Raw genomic sequence first — 23,145 nt, forward strand, 5'->3', positions numbered from 1 at the left:
TCAGGAATTTATCAATGACCCAATATTTTTTTTTTTCAGTAGCGAGGATGGTCCCCGTGTAACAAACTCGTTGTTACATTTGATGAAGCATCACAAACAAACATGGAAAATGTATTTTAGTAATTGATATTTCTACATTCCCTGATTCAAAAATGGTTGTTTGGAGCTTGAGGGTTTTGCTTTCTATCAAGAACAGTTCTATTTATGTTTTAATCAATGAACCTTCCTAATCTGTTTTAATACAAAGTTAGATCGTTGAACTTCTATTTCACTCGTTCTTTTATCCCAGGGAGGTACGTGAGAAGTTATTCTTTTTGAGGAACCTGATCATGCCGAACACCGGTTAGCCTGTTCGGTTCAAGTGTAGAGTTTCAACTAACCAATAATCCTAATAGCTTCTTGAGTATGCAGTACGCGACCGTATCTCAAATTATCTATCCAGTGAAGTAGGACTTGCATGATCCATCAGTGGTCCACAAATTCAAATCTACTAGTTTTTCATTTGCATACATTCGGAACAAGGTATCCGTTTTCATCCTCTAACATCTTGCTCATGTCTCCAATCGTTTCATTTTCGTGCATGAAGTTCTCATCTCCATTCAGATTTTTCGGAGGATTGGGAAGAACATAACCATTAGCATCAATGTCAGAGTCTGAAAAGTATCCTATTCTATCTTCATCACTTGTTGGAATTGTCTCGTAGATGATCGTATTACGACTGCCACCTACTTTGCCATGCGAAGTGGTGTGTATCAAAGCCACTGCCGAGGCCCCGCTCATTGTTGGTATTACTGGTAAATTATTAACGTGATCTGCAGGAGTGCGATCTTGTAAGTCCAGGTAAGTGTGGATTATCTGAACAGAAATTAGAGCAACAATAAAAATAAAGTCAAGTAAGGTAACACGGTTTTTTTTTCATAGTGACCAGAGAATCCCTTCAGGAATTTGAACCAAATTGAAAGTAAGAGTTTTTGTACTACTACAAGCCCATGTAATTTTAGTACCCAGTATTAGTTATAATCGTTCAAAGAACAGTGCACTTGGAAGCGCTCGTATTAAGTACTGTATAAATGTTTTGTAGTATTATCATTACCTTCGAATCACTACAAGGCTTACTCGAACAGTACTTCCAAATCTGAGAGATGACCCAGCCTATCGTCACAGCAAGAAGAATTAGAAATAAGACCACCGTTGACCCAATCAGTACGGGCAATAGGATATACGTACAGTCCTCTGAGATTGATAAAACAATAATAACTAAAAATTGCATTAAAATTCATTCATTTTCTTAAGAAATCTTACTTTTCCATTACCCCTAAACGAACGTTACTGAGAAAAATTAATATCATGTTCGTTTCTCATTCTATTTGCACGTATATTTTTTTTTGAAAAGCTGGGGACTGAATCATCATTGAGGATTAGGAACAAAATTACCGCGAAGGAATCCAAAGTAACAAGACGTATGAGATATTTATACAATTGTGTTTGTTCAATGAGATTAATACATAATAAAACATTTTTAAGCGAGCGTTACTTTGTTTGCTTGCATTTATTTCTGCGTTCAAAAACACAATACAAAAATATTTACAATTACAATATACAAAATAATTCACAATATAAACAATGTAGTCATATTACATGATTAATACAAATAAATCTTTTATAAATGTAAACATATATATATATAATGTAATAAATGAACGCAAGAGACCGCCATCGTGAGCGGTTAGGCTTGAATTGATGGCGGCCTCATAAAAAGATTCGTGACTTAGATTGATATTTACTGGTCAAGTGGGTGCATTGCAGGTGCAGGTGCTGTGTATAGCAGTTGAGTAAAATCAGAATATTAAATAGCGAATGTGGATATTTGAGTGAATGTTTTAATTTGGAGCGAGGGGTTGATAAGATTGAATGATAGTTTTCTTTAGAGTGGCTTTTAATGAGTATATGGTTGAACAAGTTTTAATATTGTTTGGAAGATCATTCCAAATGTCTGGACCATGATGCCGAATTGATTTAGAGGCAATTAACAGTCTGGGGTTGGAGAGATGAAATAAGATCAATCACTGCAACTCTCTTTTGAAAACGTTATGCTGAGGGTAACAGCAACTAGTCGGGTTAGCTTCTTTTCAGAGGCACATATTTACCATTTTCTCTGATGATATGTCTTTCGGTGATGATTTCGGTAGCAGGATCTGTTATACATTTACAGAAAAAAACATCATCTGGATAAGTTGAAAAACAGCAATACTAATTATTGTTTGTACAATAAAATAATTAACATGATTTATCACGATCTGTACACTAGTAGAAATACACTATGAGGATTGTTGAACATCATAAAATGTTTTCGTGAACTTTATTTTCATTGGAGAGACCATAAGTCTCATTTTTATGAGGTGGGTAATTACACGCTAGTTTTTCTTCCTAACAAAATTGAGTAGGCCCTACCTTAACCAAATTTACAACTAATATACATCATTACACAATCAATGTCATGGGGAAGAATAAACAAATTTCGGCGGCACACCACTAGTAAATCGACGTCATATATACAAATAAATTCATATAAAATCAATTATGCACATCTGAATTTTTTAATGAAGTAAACATGAATTACGACTAATACTGCTTCAGATAAGTGAAATGAAGAAGTGTAATTTTATCCTTTCAGAATTTAATGGGGATTTTATCAGTTGCCCTACAATATATTTCGCTACTGTTGCTGCAGTAAAGTTTCGGAGTATTATGGGTTGCATACCCTCTACCGAAAAAAACCCTCAACAACATATTTACATCCTTTCAAAAAATTGAAAAATATTTGATTACCTATCAAACACAAGGGTAAAAATTGTTTCATTATCAAACACTTATTTGGGGATGATTTAATTTAATACTTAACTATGGAGAAATAATTAGTGGTGTGCGGCCTGAAGCCAAGTGCTGAAATTGCGCCCTCTCCAACTTCTTATGCCAATTCAGTTGAAAATATATATTGGTGAGTGGACTGTACCCTTTAACCATATAGCTCCATGCTTGAACATAACATGATCAGTATCAATCCTGTAAGCTAAATCGTAATTAGATGATGAAAACTGTCATTTGTACTAGTGATTTAGTTGATTAATTCCTAGGTTTTAGTAAATAAGAATTTTGTTACCGTGTCCATTAATCATAATTAAAAGTGATGCTATGCATTCGATAAACCTGAATGAAAATGGGAAAGGATATCATGCGAATAGATAAGTTATATTATTTCATTGATGCTTGAAAGTAGAAGTATTTTTGAGCACCCCTCAAGGTCACATCAGAGAGAGAGAGAATGCCAGTTTTTTAATTATTCACAACTGGGGTTTTTTGCGTCAAGTGTCATTGAAACCTATCAACCACTGAATATCGATCACTTTCAGATTCGACATTACTCATATTTAATTCATCAGCTTAAGAGAAAAATAATCTACACTGGCAATAATTGGAACGCTGAGGGAGGTTGTGATCAATTTGTGGATAATTACCTATGAAAACTTGAGTGGAAAGCTCATCGAAAGATGTAAAAATGTAGTCTGCAATAAATTGGAATATATAAATATTATTACATTTTACAAAGATTGCAAAATGTAATGAAGCCTTAGTTAATGCTAATCCCATACTCTGGGATAGTTTGCTAATCACGTTAAGCAGTGGCGTACCGCGGGTCACGGTATTGATATTGCAGCATTCTAAGCTGTGTAGTCTTGTAATACATACCCACTTGAATGACGACATACTACATTATGATACATCACTTCATTCATACCACAATACTTAATAGCAAAACAAGTATTCCTCTTACAAAAATGTTAGTTTCTCTGTATAATTGACGGTTATCTCAACATTTACATTTTTCAGACTAGTTATTTAGAACATATAGTCAATGAGTGACCACACAAAGTGTCTGTCAGTTCGCTCCTCCTTTTTAAGAAGGCAGTGTGACACAAGCTTCTTAAGAATTGTAGGCGAACTCAGGAATTTATCAATGACCCAATATTTTTTTTTCAGTAGCGAGGATGGTTCTCGTGTAACAAACTCGTTGTGACATTTGATGAAGCATCACCAACAAACATGGAAAATGTATTTTAGTAATTGATATTTCTACATTCCCTGATTCAAGAAATGGTTGTTTGGAGCTTGAAGACTTTGCTTCCTATCAAGAACAGTTCTAATTATGTTTTAATCAATGAACCTTTCGAATCTGTATTAATACAAAGTTAGATCGTTGAACTTCTATTTCACTGGTTCTATTATCACAGGGAGGTACGTGAGAAGTTATTCTTTTTTGAGAAACCTGATCATACCGAACACCGGTTAGCCTGTTTGATTGATTTGATTGATTGAAAATCACATTTATTTCCTTCAAACAGATACAAAATAATATTTGACATAGTAACGAATACAGTATATATTTCGACACAATTTTGAAGGAGGCGAAAACCCGGAAAGCAGAGCTTGAGTTGGGGTCGCCAGATACAAATAAATAACAAGTTACGTACTGTAATGACATCATATGTAATTGCATATAAATAAGAAAGTTAAGAGTAAAAAAAGAAACACAGATGGAGAAGAGGGAGAACAAATGTAGGCATTAGAAGATAAGTTCATTTGAATAACAGAGTAAACTGGTCGCAATTACGTAATATTGGTACATGTATATATAAAGAGCTTGAGTGACATTTGTCTAGCAGAGCAACAGGTAAGGCATGTGCATCATGCCTGTTCGGTTCAAGTGTAGAGTTTCAACTAACCAATAATCCTAATAGCTTCTTGAGTATGCAGTAGGCGACCGTATCTCAAATTTTCTATCCAGGGAAGTAGGACTTGCATGATCCATCAGTGGTCCACAAATTCAAATCTACTAGTTTTTCATTTGCATACATTCGGAACAAGGTATCCGTTTTCATCCTCTAACATCTTGCTCATGTCTCCAATCGTTTCATTTTCGTGCATGAAGATCTCATCTCCATTCAGATTTTTCGGAGGATTGGGAAGAACATAACCATTAGCATCAATGTCAGAGTCTGAAAAGTATCCTATTTTATCTTCATCACTTGTTGGAATTGTCTCGTAGATGATCGTATTACGACTGCCACCTACTTTCCCATGCGAAGTGGTGTGTATCAAAGCCACTGCCGAGGCCCCGCTCATTGTTGGTATTACTGGTAAATTATTAACGTGATCTGCAGGAGTGCGATCTTGTAAGTCCAGGTAAGTGTGGGTTATCTGAACAGAAATTAGAGCAAAAATAAAAAATAAAAATAAAATAAAGTAATGTAACACGTTTTTTTTTCATAGTGACCAGAGAATCCCTTCAGGAATTTGAACCAAATTGAAAGTAAGAGTTTTTGTACTACTACAAGCCCATGTAATTTTAGTACCCAGTATTAGTTATAATTGTTCAAAGAACAGTGCACTTGGAAGCGCTCGTATTAAGTACTGTATAAATGTTTTGTAGTATTATCATTACCTTCGAATCACTGCAAGGCTTACTCGAACAGTACTTCCAAATCTGAGAGATGACCCAGCCTATCGTCACAGCAAGAAGAATTAGAAATAAGACCACCGTTGATCCAATCAGAATGGGCAATATGATATACGTACAGTCCTCTGAGATTGATAGAACAATAATAACTAAAAATTGCATTAAAATTCATTCACTTTCTTAAGAAATCTTACTTTTTAATTACCCCTAAACGAACGTTACTGAGAAAAATTAATATCATGTTCGTTTCTCGTTCTATTTGCACGTATATTTTTTCTTTGAAAAGCTGGGGACTGAATCATCATTGAGGATTAGGAACAAAATTACCGCGAAGGAATCCAAAGTAACAAGACGTATGAGATATTTATACAATTGTGTTTGTTCAATGAGATTAATACATAATAAAACATTTTTAAGCGAGCGTTACTTTGTTTGCTTGCATTTATTTCTGCGTTCAAAAACACAATACAAAAATATTTACAATTACAATATACAAAATAATTCACAATATAAACAATGTAGTCATATTACATGATAAACACAAATAAGGGTGTGAGTATAAATTAATCTTTTATAAATGTAAACATATATATATATATAATGTAATAAATGAACGCAGGAGACCGCAATCGTGAGCGGTTAGGCTTGAATTGATGGCGGCCTCATAAAAAGATTCGTGACTTAGATTGATATTTACTGGTCAAGTGGGTGCATTGCAGGTGCAGGTGCTGTGTATAGCAGTTGAGTAAAATCAGAATATTAAATAGCGAATGTGGATATTTGAGTGAATGTTTTAATTTGGAGCGAGGGGTTGATAAGATTGAATGATAGTTTTCTTTAGAGTGGCTTTTAATGGGTATATGGTTGAACAAGTTTTAATGTTGTTTGGAAGATCATTCCAAATGTCTGGACCATGATGCCGAATTGATTTAGAGGCAATTAACAGTCTGGGGTTAGAGAGATGAAATAAGATCAATCACTGTAACTCTCTTTTGAAAACGTTATGCTGAGGGTAACAGCAACTAGTCGGGTTAGCTTCTTTTCAGAGGCACATATTTACCATTTTCTCTGATGATATGTCTTTCGGTGATGATTTCGGTAGCAGGATCTGTTATACATTTACAGAAAAAAACATCATCTGGATAAGTTGAAAAACAGCAATACTAATTATTGTTTGTACAAATAACATAATTATCATGATTTATCACGATCTGTACACTAGTAGAAATACACTATGAGGATTGTTGAACATCATAAAATGTTTTCGTGAACTTTATTTTCATTGGAGAGACCATAAGTCTCATTTTTATGAGGTGGGTAATTACACGCTAGTTTTTCTTCCTAACAAAATTGAGTAGGCCCTACCTTAACCAAATTTACAACTAATATACATCATTACACAATCAATGTCATGGGGAAGAATAAACAAATTTCGGCGGCACACCACTAGTAAATCGATGTCATATATAAAAATAAATTCATATAAAATCATATAAAATCAATTATGCACATTTGAATTTTTTAATGAAGTAAACATGAATTGCGACTAATACTGCTTCAGATAAGTCAAATGAAGAAGTGCAATTTTATCCTTTCAGAATTTAATGGGGATTTTATCAGTTGCCCTACAATATATTTCGCTATTGTTGCTGCAGTAAAGTTTCGGAGTATTATGGGTTGCAGACCCTCTACCGAAAAAAAACCCTCAACAACATATTTACATCCTTTCAGAAAATTGAAAAATATTTGATTACCTATCAAACACAAGGGTAAAAATTGTTTCATTATTAACACTTATTTGGGGATGATTTCATTTAATACTTAACTATGGAGAAATAATTAGTGGTGTGCGGCCTGAAGCCAAGTGCTGAAATTGCGCCCTCTCCAACTTCTCATGCCAATTCAGTTGAAAATATATATTGGTGAGTGGACTGTACCCTTTAACCATATAGCTCCATGCTTGAACATAACATGATCAGTATCAATCCTGTAAGCTAAATCGTAATTAGATGATAAAAACTGTCATTTGTACTAGTGATTTAGTTGATTCATTCCTAGGTTTTAGTAAATAAGAATTTTGTTACCGTGTCCATTAATCATAATTAAAAGTGATGCTATGCATTCGATAGTCCTGAATGAAAATGGGAAAGGATATCATGCGAATAGATAAGTTATATTTTTTTTTATTGATGCTTGAAAGTAGAAGTATTTTTGAGCACCCCTCAAGGTCAGATCAGAGAGAGAGAGAATGCCAGTTTTTTTAATTATTCATAACTGGGGTTTTTTGCGTTAAGTGTCATTGAAACCTATCAACCACTGAATATCGATCTCTTTCAGATTCGACATTACTCATATTTAATTCATCAGCTTAAGAGAAAAATAATCTACACTGGCAATAATTGGAACGCTGAGGGAGATTGTGATCAATTTGTGAATAATTACCTATGAAAACTTGAGTGGAAAGCTCATCGAAAGATGTAAAAATGTAGTCTGCAATAAATTGGAATATATAAATATTATTACATTTTACAAAGATTGCAAAATGTAATTAAGCCTTAGTTAATTCTAATCCCATACTCTGGGATAGTTTGCTAATCACGTTAAGCATGTTAATCGTTGTTTCTAATTAGTTGCTAATTATTGTCATTCGCAGTTAAGTATATCCATAAAGAAACTGCGCAATATAAATTTACATTTTTTTCATTTTTATACTTTGTAATTTACTTCATGTAATCTATAAAATTTGATCATTAGAGAGGAGTGAGGTGAGAGATAAATATCTGGGTTTTTTTTAATTTCTTTCACGAGATTTGATAGTTTACTGATTCATATTCCCGAATCTATATGTATATATATATAGATAATAACAAAATCCATTGAGACAACTTTTGGAAGAGTTCAGGCAGCATTAATTCTTTCAGGAATTCATACAGCATACAACATACAGAAAAACACTTTTTTTGTGGAGCAAGATATGTTTTTTTTCATCTGTGCATATTTCTTTCTTTTGCCCCTTCGAACAAATGGTTCATTTAAAATGGCGAGGCTCTTAATGAAGTACTTGACAATGCTGTGTATCGTGTTAACAATAAGATACGAAACATCATATTCACCATACAACTCTTTTAAAACAAGGAAGTGAAAATGAAATTTAAATTCTCTGCCCCGAGTTTTGTGCTATCATAATAATAGTCTTATTCAATAATATTAACATACATTTCTAAAGCGAAAACAGAACTAACTAGATTTTAATTCGTCATGCGGACGAATTAGGTGGTCTGTCCTTATTCTCGCCATAATGATCACTATCAAAATGTTCATGCAGATCAATATGATCATCATGATGACAACGGAATGTTTAGTATGGATGGAATACTTGTGAAAGACGGGAGATGATAAAGCACTGTGAAAAAGGTCTCTTTAATATATGACAATACATGCGATATGACAAAAAGTTATTATTATCTGTTTTATCTTGCTAAATTTTAACTTTTGTACCTTTTAATTGTCATAAAGGATCATGTACGAGGCGGTAAAAAGAAAAAAAAAAAAAATCATCTTGTTCACCCCAGGACTCGAACCTGCGCCCCCGAGAACGCAAGTCAAGTGCGTTATCCATTGAGCCACGATATTCCCCATAGAGATTACACGTAAGCAAATTTGAGAATTGCAAATCCAATTTTGCAAGCGAAAAACGGGCATGATCCCGGCATCTGATCAAAAAATGGAGGGCACATTTGCGATAGCTTAGAATCTCAGCTACAACATACTAAAAGCTCAGTGATAACTGATAAGAAAAAATTGAGATATGGCTCACGAAATAAAGGAATGTAGAATCTAGTTTTGAGAAAAAGTCATGTCCCATAGAGATTACACGCAAAATGAGTAAAAATGACATGCCTTTATTATTTGCAATTTTTTAGGATGATCCGTTTATTAAAATGAAAAATAAAGGCAATGACTCAGAAAGAGTAAGACCTAAGCTACTACATATCAAATATTGGGCGAAGTTTGATCAATATCCACGGAGTTAGAGCCGAATTTGCATAATTATAATGACGTCATAACACGCAAAATTTATATTTTGATTTCCGACGCCATTTTGATGACGTCATAATATACGTTAGGGTCAAATGAGACATGAAATCATATGTATGATTCATATTCTATCGAAATATGAAAAAAAAATTGGGGGTCCACATTCGTTCTGAAGAGCTACAGTGAATTTTTATTAGGCATGTTTTTGCCCATATATGGCCTATAGTGAGAGCTCGCGCGCACACGTGCTGCAAACTTTAACGGGTGTTAATTTCATTATTAATGGTCGTAGAAGATTGATCAAGGTATCAAATTGCTCAGAATTATATTAACAATGCAATGATATAAAAAAAACCGGTGTTTTTGAGTTGCATTGGAGGCGTTACGCGCGGAAACGCGCGCGCATACGTGTGCGTGCGCAAATTTTTGAAATGCTTAAAATGACCTGAAACGTACTTTACTTTGGTCAAAAAGTGATTTTGAGCAATTTGAAATTTTGACGAGCGCGTACGCGCGCGTCGTGACCTCCAGGTGACCTTTGATGACATGACCTGTTGACCCTTGACCTGGAGTTAATGTGATGTAAATTTGATTGGTTTTTGATAATTGATAATGGAGATATGATTGATAATGTGATTTTACAAAATGGCGTCTAGATGACGTCATCATGACCTGATGACCTTGAAAAGCTTAACTGGGCGTTTCCATGACAGATCCTATTGATGACATGAAATTCAATGAAATTGACATGGTCAAATTCGAGATATCTTGGCGACAAATATATAGCCATTAAAAAGAAATGAAAATAAAAATAAAGAAAATTCTGACGAAATTAATAGGTGATCTGTCATAGACAGACCACCTAACTAGATGCCCCGGAATATAGAGAAGAAATTGGAAGCCATTTGAGCCTGAAAGAGTACAAATTTTTTATTGAACCTGGAGTTTTTCTTCCTTTTCATGTTTGTTTTGTGTGAGGCTTTAATCATAAACGATGTTTTCTGAATTCTTCCTAAAGAAAATCGAAGTATATGTACATAAAACATTGATTCAAGGTATATACAAAATGAATGACAAAAGTGCATTTTTGTTTTACCTTTATCGATGTCCGTAGTATATGTGAGCGTTGATCCTGAAAAAAAAAACATTTGCTGGTTATATGACATTTTCGTGACTTAAATGGGAATTCAGCCTTGGTCATAAAAAAGTGGGTTCAAGGAGAAAAATAAATAAAACAGAATGGTGAAAGCTTGAAAGAAATCGGACAAGCAATAAGAACGTTACGGCTGTTTTAAAATTGAAATCCCTAACACTATGTAGATTTCAAATTGGCAACTGGGTAGGTAAATTATTACAAGGGGCAAGGACAACTTTTCCATAGGCCATGTACTTAATTATCAGGGATTTGTGGGTTTTTTCTAAGATCCTATTCCCCTGGGACAGTAAAGTAAATATAACCCTGGTAGTGTAATGTTTTATGTCCTCATGAAAGAAGAATACAATTTGAAGTAAAAATTTGGATAAAATGACATTTTAGCCATTTTATCATTATTTCGAAGTACATGGAAGAGTAGTCCTTGTCTTACATCACTATGACAGCACATATGCAGCCAAATTGAAGTATCCATGGGTAAAGTGATTACCAATATTTACAACTTTTAAAACTTCTTATTGTTTATCCGATATTGTTCAAACTTTTACCTATCAACTTGTCTGATTTTTCTTTTTCCTCTAGAAACAAGTTTTTATTTGGGTTGGTGTGTATTCATCACAGTTTCGTTATACCACTACAGATTCAACTGGAGTGGTATAATAATCTTGTACATATTACCTTCAACCGGTTCACACTCCGGAATGGAATCATTCCATATTGGATAGTATGGCGTTACTCCTGGCACACATTGGATGGTTCCATTGCCTTTCAGTGTATATCCATACATACAGGTAAGATGAACGATAGAACCAAACCACGTGATGTTAGAATCCCAAGATCCAACAATCGTGTCGTTCAGCTCATCACAGAAACCTACAGAGGCTATGAAGAAAGTAAACTTGGTAAAGTAGTTAAAGAAAGAGGATTGCCTTTATTATCTCAAGATATAATTCATTCTTTCACAATTCTTTCATATCAGCAGCAGATGAGTGTCTGACGTTATCATAATTAAAGAAAATGCAAAGTTGAATTTATCGATTTAATTTTACGATTCACAAAATTTCGTTATAATTTGTGATGAAGCCGAACATTGGGAGTCCATGTAGTTTAACCCAACCTAGGAATTCTGGAATAGGTTAAATGAAATAAATTCTCACCTTCTAAGATAAAAAGTGGTTCATTGAACTCACAGTGAATGTATTATGTCTCATTTGATCTAATAAATTAAGTTATGTTAACTTACACTTTGTGCTCTTGTAAATATCTAATACGTTTCTCAAGAAAACCACTAAATCGTTATAAATTCATGATTCTCTTTGTCCCCATATATACTTCCGTTTTGATTTCACACTTGACTTAAACAAAAATGACTTATGGCCACAGGATCGTTTCCAAAGAGGATTGGCGGCAGGATAGAGGGGGGGGGGAGATGACCCAACGTGACGTCATTTTTTCTCAGTACAACCACTGACCTACTACTCAGAGTAGTGGGTCCATGGCACAACTAATCGGGTATTTTAGAATGCACCACCCAGAGCTCTCATTTTGATACGTTTCCTTCTTTCTTCCTCTTTTTTAGTACTCAAAAGCATTGGTTAAAGTGATAATTTCACTTTGTTCTGATTTAAAAAAATTTCCTTTTGGTTCCTGAAAATGGGCTAAACATTAGGCTTATAGTGTAAAAATACCATCCCAAAAGTTTCAAAGTATTATATTTACAGGATCAATTTTAAAACCTTGGAGATGTAAAACAATGTATGAAATAATTGGGAGTTGGTTTCAATGGCTATGTGTATACAGGGAATCTGTGCACCACAACACATTACTTCTAGATGAACACAGCATGACCTACTACATACAGTGTGTACAAGGTATAGGTCCTACACTGAATGTACAGTGCAGCTAATAGTGTGTGTATAGGAGATACACACAACAGAAGGCAGTCAAAATAGCCAACGGACTTTTTGAATTGGAGAAAACTGGTCATAAGCTGAACCCGTCTACTAGACGGTTCTCAAAATCAGGCTAATCAATTGCTCCTTGTATCTAAATTAGAGTTTTTCATCCTATATTGTGGTCACAAAGTTAAACGATCCCTTTAAGGGCTAAATGGCTCCTGTAACGCCGACCGGGTGGTCAAATTATACTAAAATAATTGCATCTTCAAATTGTATCAGACTCGAAAGATTGATTGAAAGTGATATTTATGTAAGTTCTGAAAAGAAAATATGCAACGTGATAATGTTTAATGTATGCAAACACATACCATCATAAATTGAAAATTTTGATGAGGGTGAATGGTCAAAGCAATTGAACAGATCGTTCAAATTGACCTCCGCAGATGGGGAACAGAAACATCCATGTTCATTGATAAGAGCGAGAGTTTGAATTCCGTGTGTTTTACACATGTATACACAAAGTGACGCCGTTGAAAACGCAAATTTTGAACTGTTCTGTAATTGTTGAGTTTGAAGCTCATAACATCCTCTGTATCCGGGCTCTACAGAAAAGCGTCAAGAAAAATAATGCGTAAAAACACCAATCACTTGATAATTAACGAATCCAAATGAGGGGAGAGGTTAACATAACCATGGACCTATGAAGAGATGGACATTCATCGCTTAGATAATGAATCCACTAACAGGTGACTGTCATTTTCATCTGAATAACATTCTCTTCATACTAGTCTTCTTTGGTCCTATGATCGTCACCGTGAGAAGGGACTGAAGCAGTTCGTGATTGGACATTAATATTTCACAAATTATATGCGCAGTTGATAACAAATCAATGAAATAATGGAAAATCGATGTGCAGTTTTTGTTTACCTTTGTTAATGTTAGTTCCATGTGTTTTTTTTTGGGGGGGAAATGTCTGCATATTTTAATATAGAGGCAATATTGTGATTGTTTACCATTTAAAATTCAAGTTTCCCAAGTTAATCCATAATGTTCCAAATATACGTGGCACACAACATGTATAGATCGTGTATCTCTTAATGTTATTGAGGTCCTTATGTGTGAGCGGTAGTTAGCGGATCGAATAATATCATATTTTATATCATAAAAATCGTCTGCTTCTCAAGTTTGCTACTCCATGTATATAGCGCATGTTGACTGAAAGGCACATGCTGAAACAGGGTATCAGCCAATTAAAATCAAGACCAGGAAACTGCTCCATCTTTGAGTGATCAGATACCCTTGGTAGTCACGGTAATTGCTATTGTTACAACACCTGTATGTTCTCATTAAGATGCGCATGACCAGGTGACGGTGACTATCATTGAATCAAAGAAATGCTCGCGTTAATCGTCCATCTTTTCATAGGTCCATGACATAACCATGGTCATCAGTATAGATGTTTATTGATGGATTGACTATTTGCAAAAGCATGGTCTTCAAATCGAGGACGCCCTTGGTTTACCGTGTGTCCTCAGTTCGTAGTTACTTCATGGACAAATGACCTTTCATTTCGTTCATTATGATAGGCATATTTTAAAGCAAGATATTACACTAGCATATGCCTTACATAGCAGGATGAAGAAATTGAATAGACCAGGTGACTAGAATAGCACATCAATGAACACTCTATGAAGGTATTCATGGTATTGGTTGCATTTCTACGTTGAATGCATAGTATTTATAACATGCTGTACAATGTACTTGGCAAACTGTGAAATGCTAGCTGTGAATGGACGCTTTTTTGTGGATCTAAATGAAAAACACAATTCAAAAGAATATATGAATAATCGAGACATTAAAATTGCTGCTTATCTCATTGAATTTCAGACCACCATGTCACTTAAGTACCAATAACCTTCATCTGATCATGCGCAAAATTTTCTGATCATGCGCAGAGTGGAACTACGAACGGGCTCATTAAGTTCATACGTGCACAGATACACACACATCCCACACCTGCACACATACACAACCATGTATACATTCAGATATAATTCTTATCTCATTCCTTTTATGTCTTTGCTCTTCCCCTGTTCTCTCTTTTTCGTAGAATCGTTTAACTGAGAGTTCGTGACAGCTCAGGCCCAAAGCAATTTTACGTTTACAATGAACAATATTTTCCCCTTATGAAATATAAGACACCAATTATATTCAATATTGATAAAGATGAGGTAGCTGTAATCCCACCCCCTTATAAAAATGAAATATGTTAAAAAAAATCAATCACACACATGCAACCCCCAAACCGGGGTCTTACATTCAAATGATAACAAGATTACTCGACTCACCATGACATATTATTTTCACAACCTGGTCAGATTCGTAACTTGAATTCCCGGCTGTGCAATCCAGCAAACGATACGTATCTGTGTAATAAAGTTATCAGAGAAAACCCATTTTTATCATGTACTAAAAACAGCATTGAGCTAAACATTTACAGTGCTAAAACAGAGAAGAAAGGGACACGGGTACTTACAATCTCCGCATCTTGGAGGTCTTGTACAGTTTTGTGTATTCACATTCACAAAGGTGATATCTTTGACGCCTGGATAGCCAAGTTCTCCACAGACGACTTCTGCCACCTTTTCCGAAAAGTATTCTTTACAGACTCTCATCCAGTCACCTGATGTTGATGATAGTTCGATTAATCCTTCTGACGGTTTAATACCGCCCATTAAACGAACTGAAACGTTGTCTCCTGTTTTGAAATAACAAGTTCAAACAGAGCAGGGTAACGATCATAAAAGGTAAGGGGAAAGTGACGGAAATGACAAAGGAGACAATAATGAGCTAAACATTCTATTTACTTGTAGTTTCCGTTTAAACCGATGATGTTATACAGTACATTGGTATACTATTTTAAGTAACGTATTCAACCTCACTTACATACATACAGTTGTCTATACAGGGCAAAAAATTTGTAACTCCCTTCCTAATTCATCAAAGCAATTAGTTAGCCTCAATGTTTTTAGAAACAAGATGAAGACAGATTTAATGAAGAAATCTGTAAACGAATGCCTGCTGGTTATATCATGTCTATTTTTTTACTTGTATTTTTCCAATATTATCTATGCAAAAATAGAGCTCTTTTATAGTACTTTTTATATTCCTCCTTTTCCTCTTCTTTCGGTCATTTTTTTTCTTTCTTTTTTTCACATTCTTATTCTATAAGTATATTTGCATTTGTTTGCTTTGTCTGCATTTCACAATATATATATACATATATATATATATATATATATATATATATATATATATATATATTGTTTTGTTCTTATAGGTTTTAAACGATTAAGCAACTTGATAACATTTTGGTGACCAATTGCCCACAAGCTTTTCCATTTTATTTCATCCATGTTGCAATTTTCTATAAGTACATGTAGTATATATATTATTCTGCAATTATTTACTTATGTCCTTTGCCCTTAACTTGTATTACAATGATTTGCCCCTGCTGTTGTTGGAATAGAAACGAAATAAAGATTCATTCATATTCTCTCCCCGTCATACTTACTTGGAGGCTCATGACAGGCAAGTGAAATATTGAAACCTTTCCTTCTACCCCGTGGAGATGAAAAAAACGCTATGCGGAGCTTGTTCCCCTTCGCCAGATATGGAGGGAACTGCATATTCTCGCCTGTGTAACTTTCAAAGACCTCGTCTGTGACATCTATGTAATCCCTGTATAATTCCAGACTAAAGTAATTGAAAGTAACCAGGATCCTTCTACCATGAGGCGCACTGATGTCCCATTCCACGAAATCATTGTTTTGGTATTGGAAAGGATATCCAGGACTGGTAATTATAATACTATATGTGCAATTCATTAACAGATCTGTGTACGGAAATTCAAACATTTTAGTTACACCAAACGAAAAAGGAAATCATTTAAAAAAAAATAGCATACGTTTTGTTAATATTATTCTAACTTTACAAGCTCTATAACAGTTAATCTAAGAAATAAAACTTCCCCTTTAAAGGTATTGTCTAACTTTGTGAGCAGCCGATTTAAAAAAATTCTCAAACCAAGATGAAACATGTGTACAAGTGCATGTATTAGAACTAATAAACCCTGAAAACAACCATTATTGAGAATGAAAAGCTAAAACTACAAGGCAAACCCCGATTTTGTAAATAGGCGTCTTATAGACGCCTAAATAGTACACATAAGTGTATGGGATGAAATTAAGATGGTGTTTTCGGTCACTTTATATTTCAATTTTTGAAACACTAAATAATCATTTTCAAACGCATTTTTTTCTGGGCTTCATTTTTGTAACATATCACAGACACAGGTGACAAGTGTGACCTTCTAGCTCATATTTTTTTAAAGTCAAACCAATGTTAACCAATCACTTTAATTATTTTGGCTTTGGAGTTTGGCACGTGCAAATTTATTACCAGGGGTTCGTTTAGCATATGGCATTGATCTCGAACAAAAAAGATAATTAAAATCCCCAAGGCGAAATGAGTCCGTTCGAAATACATGTGAAAAAAAAGAAAGTACAAAAAAATCGGGAATAAGCTATTCACTGCAAAGATGAACCTTTTCGTGACTTTATGTAAAACCGTCAACGAGGGACGCATCACCCGAAAATTGCCATAGGCCTATTCATAAATATTGCCTTTGAGTCCACATACGATATTGCCCCTAGAAAATAATAAATATCGCGCAATTTCTATAATCTTTGCGATAAATGTCTGTATCCTAGTACTTTCGGAAGCTTACAGTGTAATGTAATTTGATAGCATCATGTCAAAAGTAATCTAACAAGATACATAAGACTTACTAGTTGTCGTTTCCATGGTTGCAGTAGTCGATGTCACAATCGAAGTGATCCAGGTGCAAAATATATATAGGTAATATGATTTTAATCTTGGTAAGAGAGAAAGAGGACAAGAGTAAGAGAGAGAGAGAAAGAGAGAATATCATTATACTCATCACTTGGTATCGACACATCAAATTAAATGAATTCTAATTGATGTCAGTTCTTTATTGCTTCTCTTGATCGTAATCAATACTATTTTTAATGAACGAAATTTGTGCTAAATATTTGTTTTAGAACATTGATATTTACCATGACTAAAGCACTATATTTGTCAAATCCCACAACTACATGTATGGCTTTCAAAAGGTCATATCACATGATATTTTCCCCCTTAAATGTTGAGAATATAAACCTGTGAACCTGGGGGTCCTCTTTTTAATACATTCTGGTCAATGGCAATTACATCCTGATGCTATTTTCTGTACGTCCGTGTACATTGAATTTTCATGAATAGCAAGCAAATAATCTGAAATTCAAATCACGTGGATGTATAAAATCGTTTTCAAACGTTTTTGTATGAATGTCTATAAATATTCAATGTTATGAGTGAAAAAGGTAAATATCGGTTCAACATCGTCCAACTCATATCGTTCTTAACTCTTATTGTATTTGCAACCTGAATGGTAATGGTTTATTGAAAAATAAAAAAATGCATTTGCAGCTAGAGACTTAATTGCAAAACTTTTTCCCAGGCAAGTACAATAATATACACACGATGATGCATTCCATAATTACATGATTATACAAACGAAATGGTAGTCAAGTCTCTGGAAAACTATCTTGCCTAAATAGGTGAGTAAGGGATGGTATCGTGTATTTTGTCAAGTAGACAATTATAAAAAAGAGAATATTCATTGAAAACACGTCATATTCACTATATAAAACTAAGAAACAGGGGAATTAGAGAATTAAAACAGGAGGATTTACCAGAAGTGAGGAAGGGAAAGGGGATACTGAACAAAAATGCAAGCTATGAAAGAGAGGAAAGAGGAGGAAGATCAAGAGAGAGAGAGAGAGGGGGGGGGGATGAAAGTGAGAGAAGGAGAACTATAGTGGGATTTTGGAAAGAAGGCAAACGGAGGAGGTAGAAACAGAAAGTTGTAAGGCTGCGCAGTTTTATGTGAGATATCATTGGAAATCAAATTTGGAAGAAATTTGAAAGTAAAAGATTATCTCGATTCAAGTGCACAATATTAATTATTATGTTTACAGGTTCAGATTGACATTTAGATATTGCACATTAAAAAAGCGTTACTGGTTTATAGAAAGCAACCAAAAAATATTTTATAAAAACACATGTATACTTAGTCATCTTTGATATACAGTATATTTCTTCACCATAAAATTCAACCGCAGTGATAACCTCCATGTCTTTATAAGTAGTTATTTTCTGGCAAATTTATGCATTGAGTAAAGACTCTCAAAATGTGAATTTAGCACTAACTGCTTAAAATTCAATGTACATGTATACTTCCAAATATGGAGTCAGAGTTAATATGCAACATCAACGTCATAATATCAACACCAAAATCAAGTGCCGTTATACAGATAGGTATTTTACCTGATCGTCGGCACTCGGAAGAACATTGTTGGAAGGTTATTTGTAGAAGGCCAGATTATTAATTGTTTCATTTTCTCTGCCATATTGAAAGACTATCGGTTTAGTTTCTAGATAACATAAGGAAAGAGAGAAAATACATGTTAAGTATATTATTAATTAAATCGAAAAAAATCTACTTTCGTATAACCAAAAATCGGTCATATTACAAGAGATAGATGTTTAACAAGTTTTGAGGGACACGAAATTAAGATAAATTACGCCACATCGAAAAGTTATCTTATGATTCAGAAACTGTCATTTATGATAACTTTGGAAGTAGGTACAGAGGTGCAGGTACAGAGAAAGAAAATTGAATGGAAATATCAATGTTAGAAAGTATCGATGTTTTTAGTGGGTCAAAGGACAATGAAATACTGAGAATATGAATTAATCTCAATTTTTAAAATTTAGCGTTAGGCTGATTGTTATCATGTACAACAAATTTCAGTTGTACATGGAGATTTTGACCGTGGTTTTCCTTCAGGATGATCAAAAGAACGTCAAGGACGGTGAGGCTCCTAGTTTTTTTAAATACCTTTTTCTTACTTTGAGGCTCTTCAGTAAGCACGGCTACTAAATTAAAGGCTTATTGCCGAAAAGGATACAAATCTCGAATTCGTGAAACTGCTAAATATCACACCTTGGCTTGCCCAAAATATGTGACAAGGAAACCAAAAGAAAGGAGGTCAATGGTTGCTTGCTTACAAGCATTCATGCTTTCTTAGCAATCAGGTAAAAATCCCCACCAATCAATCAATCAATTAAATAATACTCGAGTTATGAGAATTTATGTACGCCACTTGAATCAAAGTTGAGATATTAATAATACTGGGGCTTACTTCTCTTTGTTTTTTATATTTCATTGTTTCCTCCTTTCAAACATGGATGACAACGTTATTACAAGATTGATATAAAACACCAGATATAAATATTCAACAATATCCTAAATCGCCATGTAATTTCAATATATCATTTTTACATTTAACATTCGAAGCTCGAAACTAAACTCATATTAGAAAAATAACAATTATCCTAAGATAGAAAAAATGTATACAAACTTGGATACTTCTTGAGTCAAATATCGTTGGCATTCGCGTTTTTTTACCGTAATAATTCTGAGAGAAGTTAAACTAAAAACGCAAACGCAGGTACACTCACCCACACGCGTACACACCCGTCCTCAGTTGTTTTATCAACAACTATAGTATTCCTCAATTTGTTTACAAAATGAGCACAGTTCGTCCAGCTCGAAACCTATTTAAAATGTCAACAGTTCCTTTTTTTATGTACAACGTACAGCATGTAATAACTTGTTTCGAAAGTGACCGTGTTTATTGCATAGTGAAGTACCTAATAAAATTTATGTACATTCCCCTTATTTCAAAACATTGTAGACAGGAATCATCTATGACACGTAGTCATGGTAGTGTCTGATCTTTTGGGGGAATTCCAAGTCTATATCTCTAATCCCAATATTCACACCTGTATTATGAGCGTATAATTAATGCAGGGCAACCAACATAACGCCTAACCACTGGCGGATCCTGGGGGTACAGCCGGTCCGTGCCCCCCCCCCCCCCTTGAGAAGCACAATAAAAATTTGTAATATACAAATGCCTTTAAAACCGAAGTGTGCCCCACCCCCTTCGAAAGTGAAGCCCTTTTTTTAATGTCTAATTTTTTTCTTGGACGAAATCTCCTTAGTTTTTGGTTGAAACTTTTTTTTTTGCTTGTCAAATTTCCTCGGGAAAATGTGCCCCCCCCCCCCTTTCGAAAATCCTGGATCCGCCCATGCGCCTAACAATTAATCGTTTGGCTGATTTCTACGATTGATCGCACTGGTTATGATCATCTGCAAAAAAAGGCCCAAAGATCAATCACTAAATATTATGTTACATGGCCCGTGTGTGAACAGTGACAATACAATAGTCATTCAGAAATGAAAGAAGAGAACGGCGTATCAGTACACTGATCTTGTGTGTCAACGTAGTCGCCTGCCTACAATGACGGCTGCGTTGACACACCAGGGGCCCGTCTTACAAAGAGTTGCGATTGATCCGATCAATCGCAACTATGGAAAGTCAGCAAAGTCAACATATAAAATGCACTTTGTTAAAAAAAATCTTGATATGAATGTATATCCATAAATTCATTGATTTCTTGACAATTAGGTGTGATCTCTTTTGTTTACAAAGGACATTTAGCAAATTTCCTGTATAAAAAAAAATATGACACTGATGGATTTCCATAGAGTTACGATTGATTGTATTAAAGGTAACTCTCTGTAAGGCGGGGCGCAGATCAGTTGACTGGTACGCTGTTCTCGTTCAGTCCAGACACCACAAGTAATCCAAAGCGTTTCTGAAGTTTTGTAAACAGCAAGCGCCATGATCCCTCAGGTGTCGCACCATTAAAGTCTCATGATGGTCTGATTACTGCTGACGGTCTCTCTAAGGCCAACATCTTAAGCCAACAATTCTCATCGGTATTCAACCATGATGAAGATATGACCAGCCTGAGAGACAAAGGGCCTAGTCCTTACCCATCCATGGATCATATTTATAATCATCTCTCCTCCAGGGCCAGGGGCCCATAGGGTTCTATCACAACTTGATATCCATAAGGCATTTGGTTCTGACGAAATTCCTGCCAGAATTTTAAAGGGACTTGCCACCGAATGGACACCAATTTTCTTCATATTCTTTCAAGCCTCCCTAGATCAAGTTATCATCCCTGCTAAATGGAATTTGGCTAACCTTGCCCCCATCTTCAAAAAAGGCAACCGTAGGAAACCAGAGAACTGCAGGCCTTTCTCTCTGATATTGATCGACGCGTGGGCGCGTCGTGATCTAGTGACTCTCGCCTTTCAGACAGAGGGTCGTGGGTTCAAATCCTAGCCGTGGCGTGTTTTCCTTCAGCAAGAAATTTCACTGCACTCAACCCAGGTGACGTTTTTTTTTTTTTTGCTTGTCAAATTTTTGGGCGGACGGTTTTGCCCCCCCCCCCCCCTGTGGAAAATCCTAGGTACGCCACTGCTCAAAAGCTGTGTGCACCTGAATCGGTAGCCTGGTAATTATAATAGCAGAGCCCGCTAGGAGAGCAGTTTTCGGAACTGAAGTGGCTACCCTGGGTAAATATGTACCGTTATTATTATCATTATTACTATTATCATTAGTATATTTCGTGACCTGTAAGATTATAGAGCACATCGTTCTTAGTTACATCATGACCCATATAGATGACCAAAATGTATTGTCTTGATGCTCAACATGGTTTTCGCCAGAAAAGTGGGTCTATTGAATGATACTCCTTGACTTTTCTAATTATTATATTTTGACAAAGTACCTCATAGACGCTTGTTACACAAACTTCAATTTTAGGGAATCAAAGATCACATTCACCTTTGGATAGCTGACTTCCTGAGTAATAGAGCCAAACGCATTGTACTGGACGGATTTATCTCCAACACCAACTAAGTAACATGAGGTTTTCCGCAATGCAGTGTCCTCGGGCCAATGCTCTCTCTCATCTTCATCAATGGCCTGCCAGAATATCTCTGCAACAACTCAACATAAAGGCTCTTTGCTGATGATAGCATGGTTTACGCCAACATCAAGACAGAGGAAGATACAATTCGTCTCCAAGAGGACCTTGACTCCTTGCATCGATTTTTAGATTTTACTCGACGTGTACGTACGCCCGGGGGGGGCACTCAGTATATAATGCATAGTGGGTATGTGCCGCGGAGGGGACCCCCATTTTTACACTCAAATTTCCGTTCCAAGGCATAGCATTTTTGTCTTTTTGAGAAAAAGAACAAAGAAAGCCGCTCCAAGGCATAGCATTTCCTTCTTATCGAGAAAAAAGAAGAAAGAAATCCGTTCCAAAGCTTCGCATATTTTTCGTTACGCCGTTCCGGTCGCATTGATCTGCTACAAGGAGCTGCAATTTTGGTGAAAAGCGGCCGTAGAGCGCTTTTCGACCATCGCCTAAGCGCGAGCGCACCAGGCGGAGGCCGCGCTAGCTGCGTCATGCACGATTGCCCGTTCCAT

The 23,145-nt window shown here is 35.3% G+C and overlaps 1 protein-coding gene across 1 annotated transcript; it reads right to left on the reverse strand.

The window, feature by feature from the left end:
* Positions 1-1,737: 1,737 nt before the first annotated feature.
* Positions 1,738-22,788, reverse strand: LOC129266185 (uncharacterized). Its single transcript, XM_064104625.1, has 13 exons — positions 22,495-22,788; positions 19,055-19,161; positions 17,455-17,540; positions 16,179-16,499; positions 15,141-15,362; positions 14,953-15,030; positions 12,973-13,206; positions 11,385-11,588; positions 10,650-10,685; positions 7,958-8,005; positions 6,576-6,623; positions 5,501-5,640; positions 1,738-5,256 (listed from the first exon to the last, which is right to left on the reverse strand). The coding sequence occupies exons 2-13, from the start codon at positions 19,135-19,137 to the stop codon at positions 4,900-4,902; spliced, it is 1,857 nt and encodes a 618-aa protein (XP_063960695.1). The 5' UTR covers positions 19,138-19,161; positions 22,495-22,788; the 3' UTR covers positions 1,738-4,899.
* Positions 22,789-23,145: the final 357 nt, after the last annotated feature.

The sequence above is a fragment of the Lytechinus pictus genome, chromosome 9 (assembly GCF_037042905.1).
Source record: "Lytechinus pictus isolate F3 Inbred chromosome 9, Lp3.0, whole genome shotgun sequence".
Classification (NCBI taxonomy): domain Eukaryota; kingdom Metazoa; phylum Echinodermata; class Echinoidea; order Temnopleuroida; family Toxopneustidae; genus Lytechinus; species Lytechinus pictus.

Bases quoted from the DNA above. Each gene is read 5' to 3' on its own strand.
- LOC129266185 (XM_064104625.1), bottom strand. From the start codon at position 19,137: ATGGCAGAGAAAATGAAACAATTAATAATCTGGCCTTCTACAAATAAC. The intron at 17,541-19,054 runs GTAAAATACCTA...TCTCTTACCAAG, and splicing joins TTCCGAGTGCCGACGATCAG to ATTAAAATCATATTACCTAT. The intron at 5,257-5,500 runs GTAATGATAATA...ATTTCTGTTCAG, and splicing joins AGCCTTGCAGTGATTCGAAG to ATAACCCACACTTACCTGGA.